We start from the raw sequence: 18,355 nt of genomic DNA on the forward strand, positions 1-18,355 counted from the left end.
GAAAAATAAATTAAATCAACAGTGGTAGAAGTAACCTCGTATCCCACGTGGTTGGCAACATATTGCAGGTACCAAAAAAGGATAGGAAAATACGAATATGTGTGGATTACCGTGACCTCAACCAAGTGTTATATCCCGTATTTTGAACAACGGGACAAAATGCGTAAATTATGACAAGTTAGGGAAAGACCATTCCGGGACATGAAGTCGGGACTTTCAACCACGATTTTGTTCTAAAAGCATAAGTGATGAATGACTTTCTTGGCATGGGAATTATTAAGTAAACATTTGGGGCCAAAGATTGATTAAGAAAACTTGGGAATTATTGCATTAAAGGGCCAAATGTGGCCGGCCAATTACTTGTGGGCCATGGCCACATAAATTAATTTTTCCTTGGCCAAATTAATAGATGACTAAGTCATCTTTTTCATTCCATCCGTAGAGAAATTTCAAGAAGCCTTCCAGAGAGAGAGCAAGAGAAGCAAACTCACGGCCAAAGTGAGGAGAAATCAAGACCAAGAAATCTCCATCAAAAAAATCGATTCTTGTAGCAAAACAACTAATTCAAGGGTGCTCGTTAACGTGGAGTCGTGGTTTGGACAAGCAAGTCGCTCGTTTTCCCTCTTGGAGGACTAGAGCTAACGTGTGAAGTGAAGAAGAAAAGGTAAGAATTCATTTCCTTTATGTGTTGTGAATGGTGTGGACATGTCGTAGTATGCAAAAAATGAATGAAATTCATGAAAACCTATAGATTAGAGTTGAACCGTGAGCATGGACCATGCTTGGTTTGTGGCCGTGCATGTGCAATGTGTTGTAGGATTGATAGTTGGAGTTCTATGTAGCATGATTCCATGTTGTTGTTGTGTGTTGAGCGAACAGAAACCATATGTATGTGTGTGTATTAAGCTGGCCGAATGTAGGCCATGTTTGTGCCTAGGATGAGCAAATGTTATTTAAGGCCTTAGTTGTTGTCGTTGTGAGTTCTACATCGATGATGAGCTCTTGGATGATCAAAGTTCATGTTGCGATGGTTGCGGACTGTTTTGGAAGTCATTGTGCGTTTAATGCAAAAGTTTGTACTTAAGAGAATGACATTGCTAATGCATGAATTGTTAGTGTAATTTATGAATTTGGAAGAAAGGAAGGCAAGTCATGTTGCTCTCGGGTTTGGGTTGGATTTCGGGTAAGTTGGTAAAATGTTTGGATTGTTTGCAATATTGTATGAATTGCTTAAAGTGTTCTTGTTCATTGTGTGAATGGGCTCGGATTAGTAATTGAACGTATAAACGTCGATATTGGTTGGAATGTAAGTAGTATGTTGGAATGTTGGGAAAGTTGTGGAAATTATGTAAAGAGCGTTACTAGTGTGGAAATGTATTTTGAATTGATTATCGATATTGTATCTTAATTGTTGGTTTGGTTGTTGTTGCTTGTTTTGAGCCGAGTTTAATTCTCGGGGTGTTGTATTTATAGGGGGAGGTGCCGGAATTCCGGTAGACAAGTATTAGTTTAAGATTGGAATTTCAAGTCTTATGAATAGTAATTGGTAAAAGTGATCATTTCGTATTTCGACGAACGGGATTTGAGTTTAAGCGAGCGCAAGTCATCCGTAAGGTATGTAAGGCTTACCTCTCCTTTCTTTGGCATGTCCTAGATGTAATAGGTTTGAATACATGTCTCGGGGATCACTCTAATTCTAGAAGTCCGACATTGAAATTGGCTACTATTCATTTAGTAGAATTGAATCAAATGCTCGTGAATAGTTGAAAGAATTGTACGAACGCCTAGAACTTGCATGGATAGGATCCGATTACCCTAAAAACTCCCATAAGCAATGTCATGAGGCGTATTATACGTCAATCATGTACGCCGCCTCATTTGACCCGAGGTGGGCCCACTAGTTCCGAGATTTTTGTTATGCCGACTTAATTGAATTATTTTTAAGTAGTATGCGAGTACGATGATTGTTTTGATTGTCCCATCGAATACTACAACATATTTTGATATTGTTGGTGGTAAGAATGACTCCCGAAGTTCGTAACTTTTGTGCACAATTTTGATTAATTCGGTAATTGTTTCTACACTTTCGAAGGACGGCAAATGTAATTGTCCGTCGAGTTTGAAAATAATTTGTTTACTTATTTGTTTACATGCATATGGTTACCTCACTACTCTGCTCGTGCGGACTATTATGACATCTTTCTCGCGTCCGGGCCGGGCATGTATTCGTGCAATTCCTTTGCATTGTTCACCGCGTCCCTCACTAGAGGGCCGGGGCATGTTATATATATATATATACTTATGATGATGATGTGATGACGGGGGAGGTGGCCATGATGGCACATGCTTGATTCCTTTCACGCGCCCTCACTAGAGGGGCGGGGGCACGTTACATATATATGCATGATGATTTTACTTACCGCGTCCCCTCGCTAGAGGGCCGGGGCATGTTATGTACGCACATGTTCATGATGATTTCTTTAAGTATGATACTCAGTTCGTTAATGACTTTGAAAAGCATGATTTACGTTCAAGGTAAGTTTTATGAGATTCGGTTCTTTGTCTTATTCTCTGTCCTCTTTATTCCGTATAATTCGGTTATTGTGTTTTGCTTTACATACTCGGTACATATTTCGTGCGACCCCTTTTATTCGGGGGGCGTTCATGCCGCGCGAGTGCGGATATACGTTCGAGTGAGCCGCCGGCCAGGGTCCCCTGTCCGGCTATTTTGAAGAGCTCCCTTGTCCGGAGCCCAGATTTTGGTACAGTCTCTTTGTTACACATGTGTATATTTGTTCAGGGTACGGCGGGGCCCTGTCCCGTCATATGACCGTATGTTCTGTTCTGTTATGTAGAGGCCTGTAGACACAGAATGTGGGTTATGGTTCCGTCTGTACAGTATGTGTATGTGGTACATGTCTGGGCGGTTATCGACCGCGGCAGCCTTGCCGGCTCGCCTATGTATGTGTTTATATGACATGATGGCCGTGTGTGGCCTTTGCTGGTATTTTCTGAGTGCAGGTAAATTTTGGTCGGTAGGAAAAACAGAGGAAACTCTGCCCAGATTTCTCTAAAATATTCGAGTTATTACCTTATTGATTTTTCTTATTAACATATGCGATACTGTGCGTTGGCACGTACGGGTGCCCAGCTCGGGCACTAGTCGCGGCCCACGGGGTTGGGTCGTGACACCAAGCCAGTCCCTAAGATAATTTTCCACTCCTAAACATCCACATACTCATAGACAACTGTGCTAAGCATGAGCTACAGTCATTGGTGGATTGCTTCACCGGATGCCATCAAATCCTAATGGACAAAGAGGATGCGAAAAAAACAGCTTTCATCACTCCATGGGGAGTGTATCACTACAGGCTGATGCCTTCGGTCTCAAAAATTCTGGGGCCACTTACATAAGGGCTATGACCACTATCTTCCATGACATGATCCACAGGGAAATTGAAGTATACGTGGATGACATCATCATTAAGTTAAGAGAAAGTTTAGAGCACACCACACATTTGAGGAAGTTCTTTGACAGACTCCGAAAGTTTAATTTGAAACTAAACCTGGCAAAATGCACATCTGGAGTGCCCTCCGGAAAGTTGCTTGGATTCATAGTCAGCCAAAGGGGCATAGAACTAGACCCAGCCAAGATTAAGGTTGTTACACCTGTCATTTTCATCGCAAGAAAGTCCTTAACTTATGAGTGGTCTATACCCTTAGGATAGAGATCCGTACTCGAGTCTTTAGGAGATTAAATGCTTTAACTCACATGTTCCAAAGTATAAGTACATGTTTCTTGCAGTACGACAGGATTAGAAGTTAAACGAATCGAATCGATGCGAGCCGGAGCGACTCAGGAGAGTCTGCAGAAACCAGTCCCCATCGACGGGCCGTCGATACGTCGACGAGCCGTCGTGGTGTGCGGTCCATGCTCCACCACCTCTGAACTTTATGGCGGTAGGTCAATGGAGCACATCGACGAGCCATCGACACGCTGATGCGCCGTCGACCTATCCGACAATCCGCCTCGCTGGAACTTTCTAGTTCCATCTATATATATTTAGCCCTCACTTTTTATTCTCATTATTTTCATTCCCCAAGTCAGAGAAAGTCCTAGAATATTCCTCTCAATATTTTCCATCATCATAGTGAAGATTTAGCAAGATCAGGAGCCAAAATGGCTTAGAGCTTGTGAAGGGAAAGTTGTCCCTAGGGTTCTATTGAAGTTGTTAAGCTTTGGAATTGGAGTTGAAGTTGAATCTTGGTATTCTAGTCCCTTAAAGGTATGTATATGATTCTTATCTTTGTGTTTGAGCTAAGTATCAAGAATTTTAGTGATTTTAAGTGAAGGAATATAGTTAAGGAAATGGGAAGTTGAATAAGGGTAAAGTTAGGGTTAAGGGGCTATTTTGGGAGAGAATTTGGAGTATAATTGATTGTATTTTGATAAGTAAGAATTGATATTGCTATTGTTGATGTTGTCGTTGATGTTTGAATTGATTGGGAGTTGAAGGATTTTTAGGGTTACAAAGGAAATGCTACCTGCAATTCGTTAAGTTCTTTCCGTACTTGAATTGGATAGTAAGTGTTGTAAAGGGTCTAATTGTGGTCAATGTTATCTTGATTGTAGACTTACAAGTTCGGGAAGTAGAAGTTGGATGACTAGACGCGCTTCAAGGTATGTTAAGGCTGTCCTTTCTATTCTTTTTGGCATGATCCTTATCTTATGAACGAACAGAGTAAGAAAGCGAGTTCTAAACTCTACTCCTAGATGGTATTGGATTTAGCGTATCCTTGACCTCCTATGTTTTATATCTATGGCTTCCAGAGATCTTATGTTGTTTAGAGTAGTTCAGAGTATTCTCTTCCGAGTCTTTCATGCATTTATATGTATATGTAAAGTTATTTTCTTACACCGCGCCTATATGGCCGGGCAGTATAACACCACGCCTATATGGCCGGGCAGACACACCACTGTACTGGGCGGCTTATGATATCATCCTGGGCGCGGGATGCCCAGAAGTGGGATGATGATAATGATAACACCGTACCTCTATGGTCGGGCAGTATACTATATATATATATATATATATATATATATATATATATATATATATATATATATATATATATATATATGCATATCATACCGCAATCGAGAGGCACTTTCCGTTATACAAATATTTTCAGATATTCAGTCATACAGACGCATTTCGACAGTCAATTGGCTTATGAGTTTCAGATTCTTTTCATGATTCTTATGTATATGTTACTATTATGCCTTACATACTCAGTACATTGTCCGTACTGACTCCTCTATTGCTCGGGGCCGCCGTACCCCGCGAGGTTCGGGTAGACGGTGGGGTGGTCTCGGTAGGACTCCCGTCCGGCGAGTGGTCAGTGCGCTCCACTTGATCCGGAGCTGCAGTCTATTTTGGTATGTCATTTTGGGATGTATATATATATATATGGGAATGGTGGGGTCCTGTCCCGTCCTTTCTATAGCTTTATATTCTAGTAGAGGTCTGTAGACAGTGGTATGTAGTTGGTACGTGATGTAGCCTTATCGGCTCCTATTCTTTTGTGTATAGCATATGTAAGGATCTAGTCAGCTTACACTGTTCTTTTCAGCATATATATATTATGATGGTACAGAGTTCATGATGTTATCCTTTCTTGAGTCAGTATAGTTCGGATCGAGTTATTCATGGGCCCTTGTTATTCAGTGTTATCCAAGTATGAGTATAGGGGTACTTGGTCACTAGAGGTCAGGCGCTCATCACGACTCATCGGCTTGGGTCATGACAGAAGTGGTATCAGAGCAGTTCCATCCTAGGGTTGTCTACAGACCGTGTCTAGTAGAGTCTTGTTTATGGGTGTGTCGTGCACCATACTTATAAATAGGAGGCTGCAGAACATTTAGAAAATTATCATTCTTTCTCTCTTAGATCGGGCGATAGAGCCGTGTGTTAAGAGTTCGATTAAATGGCTAGGACCACTTCAGCGGCAGGGCTACCACTCCAATGGTGCTGGTGCCGCCAAAGCGGGCACCAGACACTAGAAACTTAGCCCAAGTTTCACCTTTCGATCCGATTTTCTGACTAATTCCCGAGGCCATCTGCTCACATACCAGTCGCATAGTCCCACATAAAATGAGCTACGAACGCGCCTGTGGCCTAGGAATTCCCAACGGAGGTCTCGTTAACAGAGTCAACTCCCGGTGCCTTAATTTCAATTTTCCCATCCTAAGTCCCGAAATGCATCCAAGTGCATTGGGATCCGGACCAAACATACATACCAGTTCTAAACGACCATCTGGACCTCTTGGAATCGATGGAATTCCGAAAAAGGTTCATTTTCCAAGAAGTCAACTTTGGGTTAACCATTTTTGACTTAAAACCTATATTTTCACAAAAGTTGCCCGAATCCGGTCTAGGCACCTCGGAAAGGATATTAGCGGTCCCCTCGGGTTAAAAGCTAGCTAATCAATGCTCGGGAATGAGGAAAAATTCCAAAAGAACTATAACGACCAAACGGGTCGTTGCATGGGACCATTCCCGAGCAACGAAATTTGACTGATCCTGATTTTTGGCTGGCCCAAGTCATATTGCCCCTCATTTTTATGCAATTTTTCAAAATATATGGCCAAAACCTGGTTTCTGGGTTTCCTACATATCTCAAGTTTCATGAGAATTCAGGTCATTTGTAGTTTGACATGACTATGACTTCTAAATGCAAATTAAAGCAAATTCTCAGATTTTTTCGGCTGTCAAACTGGGAAGTCCGGCGTGATTGGTGAGAGTGTGACTGACTCTCTGGTATTGAGTCTGCCTACATATCCCTGTTCTTGGGAATCAAGTTACTTATAGTTCGATTCAATCGGAGGAAAAGGACATCCCTTATGCGGGAGGGCCTTTGTGTGTTCCGGTGTGTATCCGACCGGTTGTGGAATAATAAAACAAAAAAAACCCTTAAGTAATACATAATCTGGTATGGCTGAGCATGGTGAGGAGTGATCTTTCAAGTCCTAGCCGGAGATCATAACTCTCATGGGAATTTTATCTCGACCGGCTGCGTAAGAAAAAGTTTCACGTTTGCTCCGCAATATGTCTGGATTTGATTTGATCAGCCTGCTCCTCAGAGGCTACCAATCTGCTTCCGTCTGCTGAGTGACGTTAATTTTATGGATGACGAATACTGAAGTCATCTGACCGGATTTACATCGTCTTGCCTTTTTAGCGAATACTGCGGTCTCATGACCGGTTTTATATCGCTTTGCTGCCTTGTTATATCCCATAATTTATATGCATGACCCTTTTGGCAATTGAAAAATGCTCTCTTGGCATGTTTGTATGAATGGCCTTCTTGGCGAGAGAAAAAACAAAAAATGGCCCTCTTGGCAATTAAAATAAATGGCCCTCTTGGCATGTTTGTGTGAATGACCCTCTTAGCAGTTTATATGAATGGCCCTCTTGGCAGTTTGTATGAATGTCCCTCTCAGCAGCAGGAAAATAAACATGCAATGGCCCGCTCGGCATGTTTGTATGAATGTCCCTCTCGGCAGCAAGAAAGTAAACGTGCAATAACCCTCTCGGCAAATAAGAAGAAGTGATGTGAATGCGAATGACAGATATGACAGATATGCCCCAGTTTATAGTCCTGGGTTAGCTGGATTTTTTGTAGTGGCTTGACGGTGCGAATTTTTGAGATCCTCTAAAAAAATTTGCTCCGGTTGGGCATGCAGTAGTCCTCGCTCCTCTGTGAAGTCCTATCTCTGAGGCTCCCTAGGGGTTTCTTGGTTTTTTCTTTGATGCGACCAAGCTCAAAGAGCGCCTACGTATCCTGTCGCAGCAGGAATTCAGGTCAAACGTAGTTTAGAAATAAAAATAATGGACTTTTGGGTTTTACTAATAAAGCGACGGGGTCCCAAATGGACTGCCTATGTATCCAACGATGGGGAAATCAGGTCATTGCGTAGTTCATATTACAAAAGATGTTTTGTTTATCCTATCTATTACAAAATGATTACAAGCAAAGGGAAATAATTGATACAAGCAAATGGAATAACAATTACAAGTAAATAGTACTATTACAAACTGAGAAGCTCTTTCTTTATGCATAGTAGCGCTTGATTGCATCTGAGTTGATCGGTTTCGGCCACTCTTGACCATCCATTTTCGCCAGTACTACTGCTCCTCCGGAGAGTACTTTGTGGACCACATAAGGACCTTGCCAGTTGGGAGCAAACTTCCCTTTATATTCCTCTTGATGTGGAAAAATCCTTTTGAGCACCAGTTGCCCGATCTGAAAAAATCTGGTTCTGACTCGTTTGTTGAAAGCTCTTGCCATTCTTTGCTGGTACAATTGACCGTGACATACAACAACCATCCTTTTCTCATCAATTAATGCTAATTGCTTATATCGAGCTCGAACCCATTCAGCATCGTCTAATTCTACTTCCTGAATGATTCTCAGGGAAGGTATCTCAACTTCAGCGGGTATGACTGCTTTAGTTCCATAGACCAGCAAGTATGGAGTTGCTCCTGTTGAGGTTCTGGTTGTAGTACGGTATCCCAGTAGAGCATAAGGAAACTGCTCGTTCCAACCCTTATGTTTATTAGTCATTTTCCTCAATATCCTCTTGATATTCTTGTTGGCTGCTTCTACGGCTCCATTCATTTGCGGCCGGTAAGCTGTCGAGTTTCGATGGGTGATCTTAAATTTCTCATAGATATCCTTCATCAGGTGGCTATTCAGATTTGCCCCGTTGTCTGTTATGATGGACTCGAGCACACCGAATCTGCATATGATGTGGTTTTGCACAAAGTCCGCCACCACCTTCTTTGTTACTGATTTGTGAGATATTGCTTCCACCCACTTGGCGAAATAGTCAATGGCGACCAATGAACCGGTCGCCATTTGAAGCTGCCGGCTCAATAGGTCCAATAATATGCATTCCCAAGCAACGAAAGGCCATGGTGAGCTCACAACATTAAGCTCACTTTGAGGGACCTTGATCAAATCACCGTGGATCAGGCACTGATGGAACCTTTGCACATATTTGTAGCAGTCACTCTCCATAATCATCCAATAGTGCCCTGCTCGTAGAATCTTCTTTGTGAGGATGAATCCATTCATATGGGGTCCACATGTTCCCACATGTACTTCTTCTAGCAGTTTGGTGGCTTCGCCGGCGTCTACACATCTAAGCAGACCAAAATCTGGCATCTGTTTATATAGCACTTCTTTGTTTAGGAAGAAACCTTTCACCATTCTTTGGATGGTCTTCTTTTGTCCATTTGTAATGCCTTTGGGGTATTCTCGTCCTTCCAGATACATTTTGATGTCGCTGTACCATGGTTTGCCATCTGGTTCAACTTCCACATAGCAAGAATGGGCATGTTCTTCTTTCATACTTATCCTTAGCGGGTCGATGTGACTGCTTTCAGGATGCTGGATCATTGATGCTATTGTGGCCAGTGCATCAGCAAATTCATTCTGAGCCCTTGGCGTATGTCGAAACTCAATCTTTCTGAACTTCTTGCACAATCTCTGTGCCAGGTTCACATATGGTAAGATCTTTTCATTCTTAGTGGCCCATTCGCCTTGTACTTGATGAATCAACAATTCGGAATCTCCAATGACCAATAATTCATTGATGTCCATATCTAACGGTATTCTGAGGCCTAGTATGCAGGCTTCGTATTCAGCCATGTTGTTGGTACAGCAGAATTTGAGCTCAGCGGCCATGGATAGTACTGCCCATTTTCTGATATCAAGACCACTCCGATTCCAGAACCTTTGTAATTCACTACTCCGTCAAAGAACAACTTCCAGCCAGTATAGGATTCTGCTACTCCTTCTTCTATAGCCAACACCCCTTCATCTGGGAAATGGGTATGAAGTGGTTCAAGCTCTTTATCCACTAGGCTTGCGGCTAGTAGGTCAGCCAAGGCCTGTCCTTAGACGGCTTTCTAGGCTATGTATACAATGTCGAACTCACTCAACAACATCTGCCATTTGGCTAATTTCTCGATGGGTATGGGCTGACGGAATATGTACCTCAATGGATCCATCTTGGATATGAAGTGGGTGCTATATGAAGATAAATAATGCCTCAATTTCTGAGCCACCCAAGTTAGAGCACAACAAGTTTTTTCCACTAGCGTATATCTGGCCTCGTAGGCCGTGAACTTTTTGTTCAGATAATAGATGGCACGCTCCTTTTTCCTTTTTTTATCGTGTTGTCCTAATACACACCCAAAGGCCTTTTTAGCAACTGACAAATATAGCAATAAAGGGTTCTCATGTCTTGGTGGTACCAGGACTAGTGGGTTGGACAAGTATCTCTTGATAGTGTCGAATGCCTCTTGGCATTCCTCTGTCCATTTTGTAGGAGTGTCCTTTTTCAAAAGCTTGAGGACGGGCTCCACAATGATGGTGGATTGAGCTATGAACCGCCCAATGTAATTTAACCTTCCTAGGAAGCTCATGACTTCTTTCTTAGTGTGGGGATGAGGCAACTCTTGGATTGCTTTGATCTTCATTGGGTCTAACTCTATGCCTCTTCGCTGACTATGAACCCCGCAACCTTTCCGAGCTTTCCGAGGCACATTTGGTCGGGTTCAATTTCAAATTAAACTTTCGGAGTCTGTCGAAGAATTTCCTCAAGTGTGTGGTATGCTCCGCACTCTCCCTTAACTTCATAATGACATCGTCCACATATATAGTTCAATCTCTCTCTATGGATCGTGGTGGAAAATGGTAGTTATCGCTCTCATGTATGTTGCGCCGGCATTCTTGAGGCCAAAGGGCATTACCCTTTAATGATACACTCCCCATGGGGTGATGAAGGATGTTTTCTCCGCATCCTCTCTATCCATTAAGATCTGGTGGTAGCCGGCGAAACAATCCACAAACGATTGTAGCTCGTGCTTGGCACAATTATCTATGAGTATATGGATGTTCGGGAGTGAAAAATTATCCTTTGGGCTAGCCTTGTTAAGATCTCGGTAATCCATGCTGATTCTTATCTTGCCATCTTTGTTGGGCACCGAGACTATACTGGCTAGCCATGTGGTATACGATGTCACTTCCACCACTCCAGACTCAATCTGTTTCTCCACCTCATCTTTGATTTGGATATTGAGATCTGGTTTGAACTGTCGGGTTTTCTGTTTTACTGGAGCAAAACCCTCATTGATGGGCTTCTTTGTGAGACATTATGCTGGTACTTAGCCCTAGCATGTCGGCGTATGACTATGCGAAGATATCCACATACTCACTTAGCAAACTTATCAATTCTTCTTTGAGAGGGATATCTAGGTGTGCGCTTATCCTTGTTTCCTTGACAACCTCTTCATCACCTAGATTTATGGCCTCTGTTTCATCCAAATTCAGCTTCTGATCATCCTCCAATTGTTATACTTCCTCTGTGAGACCCTCGGGTAGCATTGTGGTCTCATCATATTCCTCATATTCTTTTTCCTCTATGCTGCTCGACTTATTCGTTTCGCGGTATGTCATGACATTTAAGGTTGCTTTATTATTTTTATTACTGAAAAGAAATTAAAGGTGAAATATGTTAGTATAAAATATGCATGTAACAAATAAAACAGTTTTGATAAACCGAGACTTTCATTAATTAAAAATATTTAGAAATACAAACTGTGGTCCTGGCTTAGGTCAAGCCTTTTTCGTTTTTGAAAACATTACGAGGTATGTAAGTGACAAAGAGGGTAAGTAATCGGGCCTCAACCGATTCTCCCCATTTTCAAAAATAAATTCATCTTTCTGAAGGATATAAGGTCCGGTTCGGCTCATCCGGTTTCGCTCTCTCGATGCTGGGTGCTTCAACACATTCTTCCAGAATAACGGAGCAATTTTCCTCTTGGAATATCATCCTTATCCCTTTTTCAATGTCATCATCCTCAGGCATAGGCATTCTGTGGGGAAATGACTGGTACAGATTTGGAATGGGTTTGCAGAGATCCGCAACCTCTTGCTTCTTCCTAGTAGCCATCTCTTCCTCTATTGGGATGTACCCAAGCCTAAAGCGAAACTTATCTTGTAGGATAGGAATGGGCTCAGTGATGCCCTGCAGATTCTTCCCTAAACCTTTTACGGGTTCAAACCCGTTCAGAATCATGGTAGAAGCAATCATTTTATAAACCGCTGGCATGGGAGTTTCCATAGAGTCTATCTTGTGAGCTACTCCCACTAACTCCACGACATGGAAATTCGTTCCTTTGGGTGCGGCTTCAATGACAGGTGCAGAATTGTCTGGATAATTATGCATATTGGCTTCTCCGTGGATCACCACTTCTTCTCCTGCCCCTGCCATATGGATCCATGGTCTTCCCAGAAGTAAATTATAATTAGCGGGTACTTCCATGACTTGGAATTCCGTGGTGAACTCGGCTGGTCCTATTTGAATATCTAAATCAACTACTCCAGTGGCATCACAACGCCCTCCGTCAAATGCTCTTATGTTAGTGTGGCTTTGACGAACCTTTCCCAGGTCATACCCTAACTGAGTCAGGGTAGATTCGGGGCAAATGTTGAGTCCTACCCCATTGTCAATTAACACCTAGGTTACCACTTTGTTGCGACACATGATAGTGATGTGCAACACTTTATTGTGATTTATGCCTTCATTGGTCAACTCTTTCTCTGTGAAGGCAATTTGATGTTCTCCCATAACATGAGCGACCATTTCGGTCAGGTTTTCACTGTTTGTTCCAGCTGGGACATGAGCTTTCTCCAACACCTTCATTAAAGCCATTCGGTGTTGGGGTGAATTTTGCACCAATGTCAACACCGATATTTGGGCCGGCGTTCAGCACCGATATTTGGGCCAGCGTTTTCTTTAAATGCTCAATAAGGGAGTATTCTTTTGGCTGCATTTGGCACCAAAAATCTTCAGCTTCACCTTCAGTGATAGTCTTTTTCTGATTTCCCTCCCTTCGGGGTACTCCTTGGGTCAGGTCTTCAGTAGTATAACATTTTTCTGATCTTGTGATACCATGTGCGGCGACAACTTAGACTACAAACTCTTTGAAAGGTGGCGCTGGAGCTACTTGAGCAACATGTGCTGTCACCGGCGCAGGGATTAATACCTTGAATTGCGAGGTTCTTGTAAGGATAATGACGCCACCGTGCCCTCTAGTTTTTTGCCATAATCGCGGATTGTGGGCCTTCTTATGACCCAATCTTCTTCTCTTTCAATCATGTGAATCACGTTATTGCCATGGTTTGGTAAAGGATTGGTGTTCACATTTGGAGAGGCCGTTTGGAGCACAATTTCTTTTCGGTCAATCAGATCCTGTATCTTGTACTTGAGATTAATGCAATTCTTAGTATTGTGCCCTATGCCATTTGAGTGATAGGCACGTGTTTGGTCAGCTCGATAAAATCGGTTCTTTGGATCGACGGCCTTTGGCGGGAGCACTTGAATCATCCCAGCCGCACTTAACCTTTTGAACAAATCAGTCTGAGATTCCGTCAGTGGAGTGAATACCCGAGGGGGTTTTTTCTCAAAATTGGGGAGTGGCGCATTATAAGCATTTGGTGGTAGTTGATTCTGGTAGGTATTGGGTTGGTTATTTTATGGGGCACAGTAGATAAGTGGGGGAGTTTGATAATTTAGCTGTGGATCTTGGTAATTTGGGGGAGGTGATTGGAAGGCATTTGGTGGAGCTTGGTAGTTTTGGGGTGGTGATTGGAAGGTCGGTTACACGTAATATACAGGCACTGTGTTATAAGGGTTAGGTACGTAGGTATTTGGAGGAGGTGAAGCATATGCCTCCATCGAGAAATCTTCCCTTCTTTTGGGCTTAGGGGTGTAGGATATGCTAGCCACGTCTTCTTTCTTCTTACGTGCGAACCCGGTAGAGCCTGACCTAGTGGGTTTTCCAGTCATGCTTATGATTCGGCCAATTTTGAGACCGTCTTCTATGGCCTCGCCCATTTTGACCAATTCAGAGAAAGGTCTCCCTGCCATTTCAAGCATTCTATCATAGAAGTATGTTTCTTGTGAACAGATAAAGACCGACACAAGTTCTTCTTCATCCATAGGAGGTTGTACTCGGGCAGCCTCCGTTCTCCACCTGCTTGCGTATTCACGAAAATTCTCGATGGATTTCTGTTTCACTTTCTCCAAATAATATCTATCTGGAACCGTCTCCATGTAAAAGCGGAATCTTTCCATGAAGGCAGCAGCTATGTCTTCCCATGTGACCCAACGACGTATATATTGCGCCGTGAACCATTTCGAGGCTTCTCTTGTCAAACTCCGGCCGAACAACCTCATGATGAGTGCTTGATTGTCCCGGACCCCGACCAATTGGTCACAGTCGGCCCGCAGATGTGCTTTGGGATTGCCCGTTCCGTTAAACAATTCGAAGCGGGGTACTTTAAAGCCTTCGGGTAAATCCAAATTGGGATGCATGCACAAATCGTCATAGCTTAGACCTGTGCCAGTGAGGGTAGTCCTCATAGATCGTTCCAACCTTGCGGTCATCTTCCACTCAAGCCTTTCTTCTTGTTTTTCCTTTTCAGCTTTCCATGCTTTTTCCATCTCCTCACAATGGTCAATTTCTTGATCGGGCAAGAAGGTACCTGGTGTGACAGGCATGTGGAAAGGAACAACAGGGCGAACTCGGGTAATAGGGGTGCTTTTATCAGTTGATAGTGGGGTGATATTTGGTTGTATGGTGATGCTAGGATGGGTATTTTATGGTGTTGGGTAAGAGGGGATAGAGTGGGCGGTCCCGGAAATTTAGTTGGTGTTAAGTGGTGGTAGGATGTGACCTGAGGCACCAATGTGTCCATCAATCAGGGTAAATGGCATGGTGATCATAACAAACCTAGTGGGGAAGTGATCTGGTAAAGGTGAATTCAGAGATGGAAAATATCACAACCTGACTAGGGGCCATGACGGGTACCCGGGGCTAACCACCGAGCACCACTCATTCTGTTACTCATCATACTCATTCTGCGATCGTTCATTAATCTTATGCTTATGATCATAGAAAAACCATTTCCATTTTGAAACATATTTACCTTTATATACATAAGCCCTTCGGCTATCAAAATAATATACATACCATAAGGACATCGTGAGACCATACTACCCACACATTCGTATCTACGAGCCTCTATTAGAGTACTAGACATATGGACGGGACAGGACCCCACCGTGCCCAAAATATATCTACACAAAACAATAAGCAATGGTACCTCCGGAATAATGGAGTGCTCTTAAAGTCTGCTGATAGCTCCTATGAATCTAGATCACCTTCCGTCTACTCCGTGGGCATGAACACAGCGTCCAAAGAAAAGGACGTCAGTACGAATATTGTACTGAGCATGTAAGGCATTAACAATAACAATACATCAATGAAACAGGGGGATATCAAATGAAGAACAATCTGTAACTGGCTGTCAATTTTTAATAGAAATAATGCATGCTGACTTACTTCATAAACATCATCATCATATCATGTATGCATATATATATATGTATAAGCTGCTCGGCCATATAGGTACTGTGTGATCATCATTAGCCTGCATCCAGGCCTTCCGCGTCCGGGGCAACCATCTCATGCCGCCTACTAGTGGTGTTTGCCCATGCCATCCAGACATGGTGTATACGCTGCCCGCCTTAGCGGTATCTGCCCGACCATATAGGCGTGGTGTAATATCATCACCATGTACTCATCATAATGCATGCATAGAAACTTAAAGATAACTATACTTTATCGGGGTGACATAAGGTTGTGAACCCCCGATTCCATTATGGAGCATTCCTAAGCATTTTGCCTCACCTTGAAGGAATTAGCATATAAGGTGAGTGTATACAATGAACAACATCGATGGATCGTAGTTAGAATCATTAGCTTGAGGATCTTTAGACTTAACTCATTATCATCACTATCATGCTCATAACATATCTCGTTTCTCTACCTCATGTGAAGCTCTTTATAATCATAGAATCATAATTCCCGGAATGTAAGAAGGTCATGGGAAAAATAGGAGAATTCATGCCATTGGAGTCATGCCGTAGAAGGAAAGGACTAGCCTTACATACCTTTTCGTTTAGCTATTCTATCACTTGATCGTTCTCCTTCAACGCTCACGTTTCTACCTTCAAGAGAGTTCGTATTATCGTTAGCTAATCAATTACATGAACATGTTCAATTACAGCTAGAGAAAATTGGGCAGAATTTCCTTTGTTTATACAACTTTACTCATACCATATATCAACTCCCAAACATCTATAATTACATTCACAACACCATAAGCAATAATCTTCATACACCTACATTATCCACATTTCACAATTTCACTTCCATTCATCCATAATCATGGTCATAGTACACTAATATGTTTTCTCACATATAATGCTTATCCCATGTTCTTAATGTCATTTATAACATACTTATAATCACAACATATCAAGAATCATGACTCATTTCAAACTACTACTCAAAAATGCCACTATTCTCATATTCATGACCCATTTCCTATCTCCTTCTACAACCCAAGTCTTTCAACCTCTCAATACCTTAAACAACATGGAATGATCATAAAACTTACCTTAGATAGTGTGGGAATAAGCCTTGAGTGAAAATACTTCACTTGAGCCAAAACCCTAGTTCACTTCCAATAGGATTTCTTGACTTGGATGAACTCTAATGAGTTTCTTACACTTGATTTCCTTGGTTTGATGAAGTTGATCATAAAACTCTCTTGAGTTCTTGTGGAAGAAGGATGGAGAGCTTTCTAGAGAGTTCTTGAAGTGGAGTGAGAAAATGAAATGCAATAAATGAGGTTGAGGTCCCTTATATCAATTTTAAAATCTGTCCCGACTCGATTTCACGGACCAACATACGGTCCGTATCTTTTATATGGACCGTATGTCTGGCCGTATCTTTGGTCCAGTGAGGGCTGCCATTATGGGCCGAACATACAGCCTAACATATGGCTAGTATGTTTTATACGGTACGATGTTGGACCGTATATTGCCCAGCTTTCCGAATTTCGTTCTTGTCGACTCGTTTGATCTCTAATCATTATGGAACCTTCTTAACACATGGTTAACACCACATTAACAATCTAAGGGACGTTATAACTCTTCTCCAAGACATCATTAATTCATCACTAACTCGACACTCGTAAATCCTTTCCGATACATAACATATACCTTGCCTTTCTTGGCAAACTTTCTTCTCTTACCTCGAATGTCTTTGAAATCTCAATTAGGATCATCAAATGCTATTTCTTACTTATCTAAACATCGTATACTTCACGCCTTTCGTTATTCTGTTCACTATGCATCAGCGGAAGATTTTCCGAGGTGTAACATTCTTCCCCCCTTTTAGAACATTCGTCCTCGAATGTTAAGTTCTCAGGAATTCTACGAAAATTTTGCCAGAGTTTTCCTTGTAATATGGCACTACCATCCTATCACAATAGCCCATAATAACAATGCCTCACAAGGCCACAACACAATAACAATAAAGTTTGGCCATATACAACCCATATGCATAAAAAGAGAACATACATACCTCATAATCTTGATGTTTCATCGTGGATCTCTTCCGGGAGTTGAAATAAGTGCGGGTACTTGGATTTTATATTCTCTTCCGCTTCCCAAGTCATTTCTGCTCGGTTGTTATTTCTCCATAAGACCTTAACTGAGGCTACTTCTTTATTTGTAAGTCTCCGTACTTGCCTATCTAGTATGGCAACGGGTACTTCTTCATAAGACAACCTTCGTCACTAGAACATCATCTATCGGAACAATCCTCGTAGGATCTCCAACACACTTACTTTATATCGAGACATGAAAAATCGGATGGACTGATTCAATATCTGAGGGTAAGTCCAATTCATAGGCTACTTGTCCCACCTTGTAGACAATATTATAAGGTCCAATATATCAAGGACTCAACTTTCCTTTTTTAACAAATCTCATTACTCCTTTCATTGGTGACACCTTCACGAATACCCAGTCATCAACTTGAAATTCTAAGTCTCGTCGATGATTGTTTGCATAAGATTTCTGGCGACTTTGGGCTGTCAACAACCGATCTCGGATGACCTTGACCTTTTCTACTGCTTGTTGAATCAACTCAGGGCCTATTAGCTGTACTTCTCCTACTTCAAACCACCCAATTGGGGATCTACACTTCTTTCCATATAAAGCTTCATACGGAGCCATTTGAATACTGGAATGGTAGTTGTTGTTGTATGCAAACTCAATAAGGGGTAAGTGGTCATCCCAACTACCACCGAAATCTAGAACACATGCTCTTAGCATATCCTCCAAGGTCTGAATGGTTCGTTC

The 18,355-nt window shown here is 42.2% G+C and overlaps 2 protein-coding genes across 2 annotated transcripts; both read right to left on the bottom strand.

Annotated features, from left to right (window-relative positions):
• Positions 1-8,115: 8,115 nt before the first annotated feature.
• Positions 8,116-9,669, bottom strand: LOC132038484 (uncharacterized). The gene has a single exon (XM_059429146.1). The coding sequence runs from the start codon at positions 9,667-9,669 to the stop codon at positions 8,116-8,118; it is 1,554 nt and encodes a 517-aa protein (XP_059285129.1).
• A 3,445-nt stretch (positions 9,670-13,114) lies between these two features.
• On the bottom strand, positions 13,115-14,638 carry LOC132038485 (uncharacterized). Its single transcript, XM_059429147.1, has 2 exons — positions 13,751-14,638; positions 13,115-13,585 (listed from the first exon to the last, which is right to left on the bottom strand). Exons 1-2 carry the CDS (start codon positions 14,636-14,638, stop codon positions 13,115-13,117), a joined length of 1,359 nt encoding a protein of 452 aa, XP_059285130.1.
• Between the last annotated feature and the right edge of the window lie 3,717 nt (positions 14,639-18,355).

Source organism: Lycium ferocissimum, chromosome 11 (genome assembly GCF_029784015.1).
Source record: "Lycium ferocissimum isolate CSIRO_LF1 chromosome 11, AGI_CSIRO_Lferr_CH_V1, whole genome shotgun sequence".
Lineage (NCBI taxonomy): Eukaryota > Viridiplantae > Streptophyta > Magnoliopsida > Solanales > Solanaceae > Lycium > Lycium ferocissimum.